The 15,773-nt window shown below is 46.2% G+C and overlaps 1 protein-coding gene across 1 annotated transcript in view; it reads right to left on the bottom strand.

Annotated features, from left to right (window-relative positions):
* Cgnl1 (cingulin like 1) overlaps positions 1-15,773 on the bottom strand; it is a 165,283-nt gene that overhangs the window by 72,848 nt on the left and 76,662 nt on the right. The window contains exon 8 of the mRNA XM_004662497.2: positions 8,192-8,404. Coding sequence (XP_004662554.2) covers positions 8,192-8,404 — 213 coding nt within the window. The remainder of the gene's footprint in view (positions 1-8,191; positions 8,405-15,773) is intronic.

Here is a 15,773-nt window from a genome sequence, read left to right as displayed (position 1 = left end):
GCCCCTGACAGCAGACTCCATAGCTAGACCAGCTTTCAAGAGCTATCATTTGTGGTAAATGGATTATTTGAAGTTAAAATACTGAGAAAATGAATTTTTACAGTTTCCCTGGCTAACCTGGATCCCTTGGCAAGGACAGACATGAGATTTTTACACTGAATTAGCCATGTCAGGGAGGTGAGCCCACTGATCCTGAGATTAACACTGGTTTTCCCATGTAGCCCTTGGCTGACCTTACACTTGGAAAGAACCTGTTCAGAGACTGGTAAGAAAGTAGGAAGAGGGAAAAAAATATATCAAAGTCTTAAGGGAAATGGGTACCAAACTACAGGCTCATTTTTATAACAATGAGTGACATTTCTAAGTTGTAGAGTGAAAAACACCCTTATAGCTAACACTATGATGGGGATGGAGAGATGGCTCAGTGGTTAAAGGCACTTGCTTGCAAAGCCTACTGACCCATGTTTGATTTCCCAGCACCCACATAAATCAACATGCACAAAGTGGTATATGCATGCACCCAGATGTTTTTTTGTTTGTTTGTTTGTTTTAAGTAGCAAGAAACCCTGGTGTCCCATTCTCTCTCTGTGTAAATTTAAAAATATATTCAAAATTAAAAAATGATTTACAACATAAAGATCAGGCAATATAAAGTCATAGAGACTCAAAATATAAATACATAATGCAGGGGCTGGAGAGATGGTTCAGCGGTTAAAGCTGCTGATAAACTGTGACTGCTCAGGTTTGATTCCCCAGTCCCCATACAAAGTCAATTACACAGAGTGGCTCATACATCTGGAGTTTATTTGCAGTGGCAAGAGGCCCTGGTACACTCATGCATTCTTTCCCTCAACTCCATCATCAATTGTACCAAATAAAGCCCTCTTCCTATTCTACTCCATAAATGAATCTCATAACTCCTTTTCAGGTCTCTATGACGTTATTGTCTTACAGTGTCTTTCTGTTGGTGCATCATGGCCCCTAGGAGTGCCTTCCCGCCCTGGTCCACAGTTCTCCCAGTGAATGCCAGGTGGAAGTCCCGCCCTCACTAACTTTGGGCACATGCACACCTTCCCTACAGGACCTCAAAATGCTCACATCATCAGCTGCTCCATACCAAACAAGGCCCCATACAGGCAAGTAGAGTGGACAGACATTGTGGTGTTATCTGTTTTTTTTTTTTTGTTCCTCCCTTACCCCAAATAACACTACCCCTGGGATCTTTCCAGTCAGTCCAAGCTCTCCTCGGCCCCCATTTGCAGCTCACTCCTCTTCACTCATTCCTTCTGCCCATGGTCTAGCGTCCAGCCCCTCGTCTTCCAGCTCGCAGCAACATTATGACATCCCTATGAGGCCACTACTGACACTGCCCTGTCTGTGACATCTTGCCAGGCCACCAGACCACCTTCCGAGCACACACTCTGGTCCTTTCACAGTCTCCTTCAGCACTTTATCTCCACCTCATCCGGGCACTTAGTTTTCCTACAACCAGTGTTGAATATCTCACCATCCGCCTCCTGGGAGGGTAGACTGTCTGGTTTATCTTTGCAGCCCTCACCGAATTTAGCACCGACTCCCTCCCCTGGTGAGTGTGCAGCACATCAATGTGTGTATGCTATATTTAAAAATAATACATAGGGCCCACCGGCTCATGTCTGCAGTGCACAAATCATGTTTTGTGATGCAAAAATAAAAGTAACTAAAATACCTGAAGCTATTAGATGCTGGTGCAGTCAGGTTCGCATTGCTGGTAGAAATCACCCAACCAAGAGCAGCTTGTGGGAAAAGAGAGGTTTTGGTTGGCTTACTGGATCGAAGGGAAGCTCCATGAAGGCAGGGGAAAATGACAGCATGAGCACAGGGTGGACATCACCCCCTGGCCAATATAAAGTGGACCATAGCAACAGGAGAGTGTGCCACACACTGGCCAAGGACACTGGCTATAACACCCACAAGCCCACCCCCAACAATACACTCCCTCCAGAAGGTGTCAATTCCCAAATCTCTATCAGCTGGAAACCTAGCATTCAGAACACCTGAGTTTATGGGGGACACCTGAATCAAACCACCACAGATGCTAAATCTGCTTTTCTATGCTGAACATTAACATTATGATCTGGCTCCTAACGGACAAGATTTGCTCTTAGGAGAAACAATTTTACTCCATGAATGAGATCCCCAAAGTGGTCTGATGCTACCTTGGAATTGTCAGGGGCTCAGCTTTCCCTTGGTCTGTTTGCCCCCTCTAATCCACCACAATTAGCCCAACAAGGATGTCAGGTGAAAAATGAGAACAGGAAAGATAAAGCCAAGATCAACATTTCCAACAAATGCCAGGTTTCAGGAAGGTGTGAATATAGAAAAGCAACCCAGAAACTCTCTCTTAAGAGATGGGGAGATGGCTCAGTGGGTTAAGTGCTTCTTGTACAACTCTGAGTACCAAGTTCAAGTCCCCAGGCCCTACATTAAACAGTCAGACACTATGGTAGACATCTGTAATCCTAGTGCAACCACATCAAGAAGAGAGACAGAAGCCAGGCGTGGTGGCAAACGCCTTTAATCCCAGCCCTTGGGAGTTGGGAGGCAGAGGTGGGAGGATCACTGTGAGTTCGAGACCACCCTGAGACTCCATAGTGAATTCCAGGTGAGCCTGGGCTAGAGTGAGACCCTACCTCGAAAAACCAAAAAAAAAAAAAAGAAAAGAAAGGAGCATCGAACAAGAGAGAGGCTCTGCCTCAAAACAAGATGGAAAGCAAGTCTTCTGACCTCCATCCACATTCCATGGCGCACACATGCGTGCACACACACCAAATAAATAAAATCATACTCTTGTTGTTTACTTGAAGGAGAGTCTCACTGTAGCACAGGATGACCTAGAACTCACTCTGTAGCCCAGGCTGGCCTCACAATCATGCTGTTTCTTCTACCTCAGCTTCCCAAGTGCTGTGATTACAGGCACAGGCCACCACACCCAGCAAGAAATTAAATAAAAGAAACTTTCTCTTAAGGGTACTGGATTGGAGCCCAACATATGCTCCAAGAAATCAGAAGAGGATCTGGAGAGATGGCATAGCAGTTAAGGTGCTTGCCTGCAAAGCCAAAGGATCCAGGTTCCATTCCCCAGGACCCACGTAAGCCAGATGCACAAGGTGGTACATGCATCTGCAATTTGTTTGCAGCAGCCAGAGGTCCTGGGGCACCCATTCTTTCCCTCCCTCCCTCTCTCTCTCAAATAAATAAATATAAATAAAAAGAATCAGAAGGAACTACACTGACTACACTTCTGTTTTGCACAAAAGTTAGAGATGGGAAGGGCTAGGGCTGGGAAAGCAAAGCCAACACCTGCAGCAAGAGGACAACCTTCGTTTGCCTCCCAGGTGGTGATCATTCCCTGTCCCCACCCCCACCATCCAGTGACCCAACCACTGCCACAAAACCCAGGGAAAAAAAAGACATTTCTTCTCAAAACTGGAAAAAGCACAAAAAGCAGATATCAGTGCACAGGGAAGAAAAAAAAAAGCCTAGAGAAATGGGTTAAGATACTGGGCAGCTTTTTTTTTTAAAGGTTTAATAACAGAAAATCCTTTCTAACAGACAATGAAGGCCATTCCTCTATTCGAAGGGACATGGCACATCCACATACCAACCCAGCCCACCACATTCTGAGGGTGAGGTCGCATTCATTCTGCTGAAGCAGGAAGCCCCGCATTACTGAGGCCTGTGTGAATTCCTGTCGCTGACTCACCAGCCCTCTCTAAGAGGTGTGGGTCTATGAGAAACCAGCATGAAATATCTGTTTGGAATACCAGTAAAAGGTTCTTAATATAATTTGACAGTTTTCTCTGAATGTTTCAGTAATATAAGGCTTTTGTGCCCAAACTCGGGCTAGATGAGGTGCCTGTGACTTGACAATGACAAAATAGCATTTTTTAAAAGAGGGTTTTGGCTCCAGACTGAGGCAAAAGTTAGCAAAACTGATGAAAGGAGGTTGGACTGTCTCCTAAGACCTCGCAAGGAAATGAACTTCTTAACGTAATTCAATTCCTTATAGAAATGTCAGCTTTTAGTCAGTGTAGGATGAGTCCTTCCCCTGGGGCAGAGGAAAGGCTAAATGCTAGTGAACAAATTCAAGAAACAATTTATCAGATTTTTTCAAAAACTATTTAATACCTCTCCTCCAAAGGCTTAATGCCCTTAAAATCTATTCTGTAATACCATCCTATGAATAACATAGCAAAAAGACATCAACCAAGTTGACATTTTTCCCATTAAAAATTGGTTCTGTCACATTTGTTCAGCAGCCGCCTTCAGAAGCAAAAGTTTCCAAAGAATAAAAATACACTCATAATACTCTTTAAGAAACTGCACAGAGGGCTGGAGAGACAGCTCAACAGTTAAGGCACTCACCTATGAAGGCTAAGAATCCAGGTTTGATTCCCTAGGACCCACACAAGCCAGATGCACAAGGTGGTGCATGTGTCTGGAGTTCATTTGTAGTGCCTAGAGGCCCTGGCACACCCATTCTATCTACCCCTCTCTCCCTTCCCCCCCCCTCTTGTGTCTCTCTAATAAATAAAATTAAATTTAAAAAAATTTATATAAGGGCTGGAGACATGGCTTAGTGGTTAAAGCACTTGCCTGAAAAACATAAGAACTCATGTTCTACTCTCCAGGTCCCACGTGAGCCAGGCGCATGGTGACGTAAGCATGCAAAAGGTTGCACATGGGCATAAGGGGGCACACACACACACATCTGGATTTCGATTGTAGTGGCTAAGGTCCTGACCCGTCAGTTCCCCTCCCCCACATAAAAATTAAAAATTTTTAAGAACTGTATATAAACTCACTAGCAAGGCACAGAAATGAACAGAGGGATAGAATTCTCTAGAACTCCTGCACCACCATTGGAGAGCAGCAGAGACTCAAGCCCCAGCTGGGAAGGGGTTTGTCTCCCACTGCAAGACAATGCACTGGTGACTTGTGTGGGGCTAGGCTTGTGGGAAGAGTTTTAAAGGGAAGGATGCCAAGGTCAGTATTGAACAGGACCTGGGGCAGAGTGTGAGTACAGAGGGAAGGCCCATTGTGTTACCTTCCTACTGTTCCCTACATTCTCTGCCAGCGATAACATGTCCACTAACTTATCCATCCATCTTCCCTTTCCTTCCTCATTTCCTTCCTTCCCTCCATCTATCCAGATTGCTTTGAGTCTGCATGGCTACTCTCTTGAATTGGAATGGCAAAATTGTGAAACCACACACAACAGACTTCCCAAGGGGGTCTCGATGCGACAGCTTCAGTGCCCACTGGGGACCCCATTTCCACAATTCCTCTTCCGCCCACCATGCTTGTCTTCCCTGCTTACAAATCTTTGCCAGTGGAAGACCCAGAAGCTTACAATTAACTATCTTCCATTCTACATGTGGCACGGGTACGGTAATTCTTATAGTCCAATACAAACATAGGCCCAAACACCCCTAAGTGGGCCACCCAGAATATACCGTAACTCCCGCTTTGTTGCAGGTTCTAAGAGTGATGAAGAAATGATGAGTCCAAAGGTGAAGCCCTCTCCTGGGAGCCTACGGAGATGTACGCAGCCAAGCAACAGAAGGCCAACAGCAAGGGCACCGGGCAGTTCACAGAAAAGAAATGAGAGTCAAAAGCCAGACACTTCTGCAGGGTGTGGTGGTGCACGCCTTTAATCCCAGCACTGGGGAGGCAGAGGTAGGAGGATCACCATCAGTTTGAGGCCAGCCTGAGACTACATAGTGAATTCTAGGTCAGCCTGGGCTAGAGTGAGACCCTACCTCGGGGGGGGGGGGGGAGGCATTTCCTCTCAACACAATTGCAATTCAATGGTTCTGCTTGCCTCCCCTTCATTTAATCAAATCTCAAAATAAACAAAAAAGCAAAGATAAGTAAATCAACAAGAGGGAAGTCTTCTTTTTTTAAAGTGTCTCAAAGTGATAGTGACCCACACAGTCTTTCCCAGGCTTTCTGTTGTTATAACAAACAAACCTGTCTTTCACTTCTTGTCATTTGGAATTAGCGTGACATAATTGAAAAATCAGTGACTCGTTATGGGGCTTAGGGGAGAGGGCCAGGCTGCCCTGCAATCATTGCAGAATGAACAGTGTCAAGAATTCTTTCTGGGTGCAGGGGGAAGGGGGAAATGGCTCAGCAGTTCAAGGCACATGCTTGCAAAGCCTACCATCTCAGGTTCAATTCTCCAGTACCCACATAAAGCCAGAAGGAAAGTACTGTATGCATCTGGACTATGTCTACAGCCACAAGAAGCCCTGACCCTCCCTTCCTCTTTCTCTCTCTCTCTCTCTGCTTGCAAATTAATTAAAAAATAATTCTTAAGAATATAAGAGGGCTAGAGAGATGGCTTAGCAGTTAAGGCATTTGTCTGCAATGCCAATGGATCTCGGTTCAATTCCCCAGGACCCACATAAGCAAGATGCACAAGATGGTGCATGTATTTGGAGTTCATCTGAAGTGGCTGGAAGCCCTGGCATGCCCATATTCTCATTCTCTCTCCCTCCCTCCCTCCCTCTCTCTCTCTCTCTCTCTCTCTCTCTTTCTCTTTGCTTCTTTCTCTGACTCTCTCAAATAAATACATACATAAATAAAAGCTTTCTCTTTAAAAAGAATGGAAGAGCCAAAGGAAGGGTAGGACTCCTTACAATGTGCTCTTCCATACACAAAAGGGCCTGGATATTCATGACCTCATAGTGCCTGACACTGCCTACACAAGACCTTCATAGTAGGAGGAAAAGATGATACATCAAAGTAAAAGAGACTGAGACAGGGAAGAGATATTATGGAGAGTGGAGTTGTGAAGGGGAAAGTGAGGGGGGTGGGAATTACCATGGATTAATTGTCTATAATTATGAAAGTTGTCAAAAAGAAAGAAAAAAACTTTTTAAAAATAATTCTTCCTTCAGCATTTTTTCTGTGGATGTGTATATGGTATGTGCGTGTGTATATGTATGCATGTTCATATGTGACAACGTGTGTGTGTCGGCCAGCGGTTGAAATCAGGTGTCTTCCTCAATTGCTCTCCACCCTATTTCTTGAGACAGGGTCTCAACTGAACCCAGAACTCACTGATTCAGCTAATCTTGCTAGCCAGCTGGCCCCAGGGTTGGGGAAGAATCTTTGCCTTCTGAGCACTGGGATCATGGGCAGGCCACCACACTCACCCAGCATTTACCTGAGTGCTACAGATCCAAAGTGAGATCCTCACACTTGCCCGGAAGCACTGCACCCATTCAACCATCTCCGCAGCCCCTCCTTTACCTTTAATGTTTCAAAGACTGAAATCTTAGCTGAAGTGGTGGCACACACCTTTAATCCCAGCACTCAGGAGGCTGAGGTAAGAGGATCCCTGTGAGTTCAAGGCCACCCTGAGAATACAGAGTCAATTCCAAGTCAGCCTGAGCTAAAGTGAGACCCTACCTCAACCCCCCCAAAAAAGACTAAAATCTTTACACTCTAAGTCTTCTCTTTCCCTAAAAATGGCACAGTATTTTCAAAGTATTTTCTCATCTAAAATATTTTTCTCTTCTTTGACACCAACATGAGCCCTGCACCAAAGGATTTCAACATAATTTAGAATCTATTTGTAGGAGCCAAGAATTCAATTAAGTGGAAAAAAAAAATTATCTTGAAATGGTTCAGGCAATTGGCCCAATTAACCCCCTTGAGCCCTGCCAAGAAAAGAACCACACTGTCTAGCAGAAGGCCACAGAAAGACCAAAAGAATCAGATAGGATAGGGTGAAGGGCTCCCAGCTGTAATTCTGCCCGTGAGCAAAGCCGCCCAGTCGCACCCGGAGCCCTGGGCCTTGAAGACAGCTCTCAGCTCTCCACTCCCCAGAGGCTGCAAGACGCTAAAGCTTGCTCAAGGCCAGGAAATCTCATCACTTGCAAAAAAGCAATTTGTTGTTGTTTTTATTTTTTTTATTTATTTGAGGTAGGGTCTTGCTCTAGCCCAGGCTAACCTGGAATTCACTGTGGAGTCTCGGGGTGTCCTCAAACTCACGGCGATCCCCTACCTGTAGTCGGTACACTGGCTGACGTCCGAGTTAACGGACCCAAAAAGGCCGCGCGAGCAAATCCAGCCAGCAGCCCCGGCCCGCGCGCTCCGTCCGCGCGCGCCCGTGGCTCGGTGCGCAGCGGCGACTCACCCTGGTTGCTTCCTCCACGCTGTCCCGGAGGGCGCGCAGCTCGGCGTCGTACTGCTCCTTCAGCTTGTCCATCTCCCGGTCGTGGCCCGAGACCTCCTCCTTCAGGGCGCCCTTGAGCGCCGTCAGCTCGCGCTCGCGCTTCCGCAGCAGGTCCTCCAGCTCCTCCTTGGCGATCAGCAGCTCCTGCAGGTCCCGTTTCGCCTGGAGGAGCTCCTGCAGGGGCCACACGGGGAGCACGGACATGAAGAGCGCAAGTGCTCCCCTCTCCTCCCCACGCCACACGCCCACCCCTGCCCTTCTCACGCCCCCCCCCCCGCCCTTAGCCGCCCTCTTTGCCCTTTTACTTCGAGATGTGAGTGAATGGAAGAGTGATGTGCTTTGAGCTCATTCGGCACTGCGTTAAAAGAAAGGGTCCTCTTTTAATATTGTTTCCGTGAGAGAGAGAAAATGGGAGCACCTGGGCCTCTAGCCACGGCAAACAAATGCCCAGAGTGTGCCGATTTTTGAGTCTCATCTCCTCCTCTGCAGTCCTGGCTGGGGCCCTCGGGATGCTTTTGCTGCCGGGGAACCGTGCCAACTCGCCGGCCTCACAAAACTTCCTGCCCTCCAGGGTGCTCCACGTGGAAAACCCCTTCATCCCAGTTTAGCCCTCACGGTAATTTCATACTTTCTTACTTGCCCATCTAAACACAGCATAACATTCACTTTCTCCTCCTTCACTGCCAAGCCCTCATGAGCAAAGTCACAAAACTTGGGCCAAAAGTTCCACTTCAAATCACATTGCCCAACCCAAGCATGTCCAGCCAAACCCGAGCAGGGCCAGCCAAAGGCTTGGCCTTCCTTTTATTCCAATCTCTTGGTCTTGTGGGGAGCTGTACTCTGCACCCAGGCCTTACTCCACGCAAAACACTTCATGGAGAAGTTCTTTGTTTCCTTGGCCACCTACAACCCTTACCACCACCACCAGTTTCTGTTCACTGCCTCCACCTCATAATGCCTCATCACTCTTAATCTCTTGCTATGTGGCTTTTGTCCCTACCCTGCCAAGGCAAGGTCAGAGAGACCTAATCACCACAGCCAATGGCTTTCCCTGGTCCCATTTGCTAGTGTCTCTGCCTGTCTCATTAACAGTCTCTTCTTCCGTGTAGTGGAAGGATAGACACACCGCTGTGTCCTTCCCTCGGGGGAATATGGAGGGATGGCTCCGTGGTCAAAGGTGATTGCACGAAAAGTCTGATGGCTCGGCTTCTACTCTCCAGCATCCACTTAAGCCAAATGCATGCATCTGCAGTTTGTTTGCAGCAGAAGGAGGTCCTGGCATGCACATTGTCTCTTCTCTCATGCTTGAGGGCTTTCTCTCCTTCTCTCAAGTAACTTAAGAATTTGGGCAGGTATGGTAGTGCATGCCTTGAATCCTAGCCCTGGGAAAGCAGACCGCAGTAAGTTCGAGGCCAGCCTGGAGCTATAGAGTGAGACCCTGCCTCAAAAAAAAAAAATAATAGAAAATAATAATTGCATGTGTATTGGTGTGTAGTATGTGTTATGTAGTATGTGGGTGCATGTGGGGGGATATGGGGGGATGTGCACACACAGGTGAGGGTAGGGATCCATGTCTCCCTCAGTCACTCTCCATCTTATTTGTGACAAGGACTCTACCTGAACCTAGAGCTCATCAACTCAGCCAAACCAGCAAGCCCGCTAGACTGTCTGGGCGCTGCCTCCCCAGCGACACAGAACAGGCTAGCGCCACCAAACGTCAACCCGGGCCCTCACACTTGCACAGCAAATGTCTTATCCACTGAGCCATCTGCCCTGACCCTCTCTTGAGTCACTTTCACTGCGTAGATTTTCTGTCTCTCTTCCAAAAGTCGAGCAGTTACCAACGAATGCGACTTTGCATTCTCTTCTCTCCCTTGGCAAGTTCTTTGATTTTGTCTTCCAAATACTGATTCTACAGAAAGTGCCTCCTCATCTCTTACCAGCCCTCCTCTGAACTCACCTCGCCGCTAACATGTCCAGTGACCTGATGGCCACGTGCTTCAGATGGTGCGTGGGCACCTAGCTTACAAAGGGTTAGAGTTTTAGGTTAACTAGTCACATTCTTTTTCGCCTCTTCTCCTGTTATTTTGTGAATGGTACCAGGATAAGTTTCCTTAGCAACCAAGGGCATAAGATTGGTAGTACCTGTGACTTATCCTTGTCTTGTGGCCAAAACGTGAGTTCTGTAACAGCTCGGCTCCTTCTATGCTTCTCATGGGGGGTAATCCCAAATCTCCTGTGTACCGGTGGTTTTCAGAAGCCATCTGCCTGAGCCCATGTCCAATCTCTCCCTGCAGCAGCCTCTGGAGTACTCTCCTTCCCTCAGTTTCAACCTCTGCCTTTTGGAAAATTCTAGAAGACCCAGACCCAACATGACTTCCTCCACGAAGTCTTCCAGGAATATCATCCTGAACCTCTGTCACTTTTCCTCTGACACATTTGACATTCTACCTGAGAGTCTGAGTATTAAGATCTTTCCAATAACTCCTCTCAGCTTCTAGAAAGGAGGGTACATATAGACCTGCATTACAGTATTTTGACATGGAGATCAATAACACGGGGAGCACTCATCTGTTCTGGGTATACCTCATCAACCCTGGGGCACAGTGCGAGTCTAGAGAGGTCAGAACTCTAGGCAGGTCTCTTCCTTCACGTGCAGCTTCTGATGAACACACCCTATTCTGTTCTCACCAAGTTTCCAGGACTCACAGCGATGACTGCCACTGGGATCCAATGCCTCTAATGGGAGAGGCTCCTTCCCATTTAAGATGTTGAGGAGCAGAAACATTAATCAAGTTTAAAATACTATGTACATGGTGCACATGTATATGTGTGGTTGTGGTTGAGTGTAAACAGCCTCAGCGTGTTTGTGATTAAGCATCTGTGGTGGTTTGATTCAGGTGTCCCCCATAAACTCATGTGCTCTGACTGCTAGGTCCCCAGCTGGTGGCAATTTGGGAACTGGAGCCTCCTGAAGGCAGTGTATTGATGGGAGCAGGCTTATGTGTGTTACTGTCAGCTTCCCCCTGCCAGTGTTTGCCACCCTCTCCTGCTGCTGTTGTCCACCTGATGTTAGCCAAAAGGTGATGTCCAACCTTTTGTTCATGCCACATTTTTCCCTGCCATCATGGAGCTAACCCTGGAGTGTGTTAGCCAAAATAAATCCTTTCTTCCCACAAGCTGCTTTTGGTCGGGTCACATTCATAGTTATCCTGGGCTCTAGGCTGGACATGCCCAAAGGAACATGTCCTGTAGTATCCACTGGATTGAATCACTAAGGAAGGAGAGCACTGGACACACAAAGCAAGCCCCAGCCCATCCAGAATCAAACCAGCAGGCAGTGATCTGCTCCAAAGAAATTTAGAGAGGCAGCCAGGCTCAGACTCTCCCAAAGCACCAAACATCGAGCTTCTAAAAATTCACTGTGCTATGGCTGGGGAGATGGCTCAGTGGATAAAGTGCTCACGCCTAAAATCCCCACTGAGGAGGCAGAGACTGGTGGATTCCTAGTGGGTGCTGGCTAACTAGTCTAGCCTAGGTCTAGCTCTGGGTTCCGTGAGAAACCGTGTCTCAAAAATAAGATGGAGGGGGCTGGAGAGATGACAGCAGTTAGGGCGCTTGCCTGCAAAGCCAAAGGACCTCAGTTTGATTCCCCAGGACCCACGTAAGCCAGATGCACAAAGCGGCACATGCATCAGGAGTTCGTTTGCCGTGGCTGGGAGCCCTGGCATTCCCTATCTTTCTCTCTCTCTCTCCTTTCCCTCTCTCAAATAAATAAAAATAAAATATTTTTTAAAAATAAGATGGAAAGGTTGGAGAGCTGGCTCAGCAATGAAGGCACTTGCCTGCAAAGCCTAACAGCCCAGGTTCCATTCCCCAGTACCTGTGTATAGCCAGATGCACAAAGTGATGCACTCATCTGGAGTTTGTCTGCAGTGGCTAGAAGCCCTAAAGTGCCTATTTTCTCTCTAACTCTCTCTCCTTGCAAACAAATATATATATATAGGGCTGGAGAGATGGCTTAGCGGTTAAGCGCTTGCCTGTGAAGCCTAAGGACCCCGGTTCGAGGCTCGGTTTCCCAGGTCCCACATTAGCCAGATGCACAAGGGGGCGCACACGTCTGGAGTTCGTTTGCAGAGGCTGGAAGCCCTGGCATGCCCATTCTCTCTCTCTCCCTCTATCTGTCTTTCTCTCTGTGTCTGTCGCTCTCAAATAAATAAATAAATAAAATTTAAAATATATATATAAACATAAATATATATATATATTGTTAAAAATCATTATAAAAATAAGATGGGGATGGAGGGATTGCTTAGTGGTTAAGGCACTTGCCTGCAAAGCCAGAGGACCCAGGTTCGATTCCCCAGAACCCATGTAAGCCAGATGCACAAGGTGGCACATTTGTCTGTAGTTCATTTGCAGTGGCTAGAAGCCCTGGCATGCCCATTCATATTCTCATTCTCTCTCTCACTTTCTCACTCTCAAATAACTAAAAATAATTTTTAAAAATATGGAGGGTGGCTGAGGAAGACACCTAATGTGGACCTCCGGCCTACAAACATGCACACCACACACACATATACATACACATACATAGAAATTCACTGCCCCAACACTCTCCAAAGGATGCCTGGTTATTGCCACCCAGCCCCTTCTCAGGTAAAGTAGGGTATCCTCCTCATTGCTATTGGCAACTCTGCTAGGGCGTCCTAGAGGCCCCCGCCAGCTACTTCAGAGCAGCCCCACAGATGCTGACCGCTGCCTGCTTTTGCTCTCACACACTGCTCAATTGTTTGGACGATAAGGCAGTTCCTCTTCCCACACTTATCTCTTCCAGGATATATCTGTGTTTTTTGTGTTACCACTTGCACACTGTCGCCAAGGCATGTCAAGAACCTAGGTTTCATCGTCCATTCCACTCCGACAGGCTGTTATCTGCAGCTGGGGCTACTGCTTAAGTGGTCCATAGCGACCAAATCCAATCAGATTACACCTCGCCACGTCACTCACAAGCACTCACAGTGTTCCAGAGTGGAGTCCAAAAGATACCTAAGGTTTCAAAAACTTCAATGCAAGCCAGAGGGCTTACATGTACCAAGTCAAAGGAGTGAGAGGAAAAGAGAAAAACTTCAAAACCATAAGTAAGCATCCACAGGCATGAGCATGCCTCTCGGTAGAGGTCAAAGAAAAAAAGGGGAAATTGGCTATGGAGAATCAGTGCTTTCCTAACCCTGATGCATTCTCAACAGTTCCGTATGCATGAAGGAGCCTGCAGATTAAAACCCAGCATAGAGCAGGTCTTGGTATGCCCAGGCTTGAGACTCCTGGGGCTTTACCCAAAAGACTCCAAGGGAACATATTGCAGGATGCCCATGCCCATCCACCAGTGGTTCCAGTAGCACTATTTGCAACAGCCAAGCTATGGAGCCAGCCTAGCTGGCCATCAGAGGAATGGATAAGGAAAATGCGTTACATGCACAATGCAAAGCTTTTCAGCCATAAAGAACAAAGTCATGTCATTTGCTGGAAAATGAATGTGACTGGAGATAATCATATTAAGTGAATTAAGCCAGTCTCAGAACAACAAATACTTTTTTCTCTCGATTGTGGTTCCTAGATTTTGACACTATGTAAAATCACATGTGTATCCATATGTGACATGAAACATGTATAGGATATTAAAGGAGTAGTGAAATTGTCTAGGCAGCAAAGGGGAATAACAAAGGGAAGGAGGAAAGAGGGTAGGAGTGAGGAGGAGTGTGCTTAGTATACAACATACACATGTGCAAAAGCTTAAAGAAAAAAGCCTACAAAACTAGGTGGCTATAATTCTCTTTTAATACATTTATTTTATGTTGTCTACTCTTCAGCCAGTAAGATACTTAAAAGAACTAGTGCATATGTATGTGGAGAAGGGAAGGAAGTGAATACATTGAGTGTTTTTGGAACTTACTGTATAAGAATAGTGTTTGAGCTGGAGAGATGGCTTAGTAATTAAGGTGATTGCCTGAGAAGCCTAAGGATCCAGGTTCAATTCCTCAGTATCCATGTAAGCCAGATGCACGAGATGGCACATGCATATGGAGTTTGTTGGCCGTGGCTAGAGACTCTGGCATGACCTATTTCTCTCTATCTCTCAAATAAAATTAAGCTTTTTAAAAAAAAATGATGTTAAACATTTTCCAAGATTCAAAGTGGAGCAGTTATCTTCTCATTACTAGGACAAAAGATCCATCCAGGTTGGCCTCAAATTCACAGTGATCCTCCTACTTCAGTCTCCCAAGTGCTGGGATTAAAAGCTTGTCCTATCACACCTAACTGGAATCCTGTAACTTTTTTGCTCTAATGAAGGGCCTAGAAAATTTAACACAGCTGGTAAAAACTGTATCTCTCCGCTGCTCTTTCATTGACACCTACATAATGTCCAGTGACACAGGGTGTGGTTATTTCAGAGACTTCTGAGCAGAAACGATACCATATCAATGGAATTTTCATAAACAACTTTTTTCCTTATGTGTATGTATGCATGTGTGTGAGGGTGTGTGACCGTACACATGTGTACATGCATGTGGAGGTCAAAGGAAAACCTTGGGTATTATTCAAGAATGCTACCATCTCTCACTGGTCTGGTATTCGCCAATTAGGTTAGACTGGCTAATCAGCCAAGCCCTAGGGTCTCTGCCTCCCCAGCACCAGGATGATGAGCATATGCCACCTTGCCCAGGATTTGTATGGGGATTCTGGAGATGGAACCTAGGTCCTCATGCTATATAAGGCAAGCACTTTACCCACTGAAGAGTGCTTACCTAACATGCATGAGGGTCTGGGTTCCATCCCCAGTGCCACATAAACCAACTGTGGTAGTGCAGGACTATAATCCCAGCACTCAGGAGGTAGAGGCAGGAGGATCAGGAGTTCAAGGTCATTCTTGGCTCCTTAAACAGTAAGTTCAAGGCTAGCCTGAGATACATGAAACCCTGTCTCAAAAAAAAAAAAAAAAAGTCCCACACCCATCAATTCAACCAAGAATAACAGTTTTATGTTGTCAATTATATAGTTTACAAAAAGCTAAGTGTTTTCTACTGTGTCTTCCTTCTAACTAATTTTTTCCTAATGTTATTTTACAGATCCCACCACATAGAGGCCTGATGTCATTTAACAGAAAGTGACATGTTTCTTGGCTGAGTTCAGTAGCATACTTTGTGTTTAGCATAGGCAGAGCACTAGGTTCAATCCCCAATACCAGCGTGAAAAGGAAAAGCAGAGATTTCACGACAGATCTGGGATGTGATTCAACCTTAACCAAGTATAGAGCCATCAACACTTTTCAAACATTCAAAAGCTCAGGGCTTAAACATTCACTGTGTTGAAGTGTCTGTTCTGAGCCAAAAGTCATGGGAAACTTGGCCACAACTCTAATCTGTTATCAAATTCCCCCAGGCTACTTCTTATTAAGATATGAAGAATAAATTCAATGTAACCAGGAGATGGGATCTATTTTATGAGTGCTGTAGAAACCATAGATCATGCTTTAAATGTTGCC

The sequence above is a fragment of the Jaculus jaculus genome, chromosome 10 (genome assembly GCF_020740685.1).
Source record: "Jaculus jaculus isolate mJacJac1 chromosome 10, mJacJac1.mat.Y.cur, whole genome shotgun sequence".
Lineage (NCBI taxonomy): Eukaryota > Metazoa > Chordata > Mammalia > Rodentia > Dipodidae > Jaculus > Jaculus jaculus.
The sequence above is the reverse complement of the archived record's forward strand: the minus strand, read 5'-3'. Positions and strand labels throughout refer to the sequence as shown.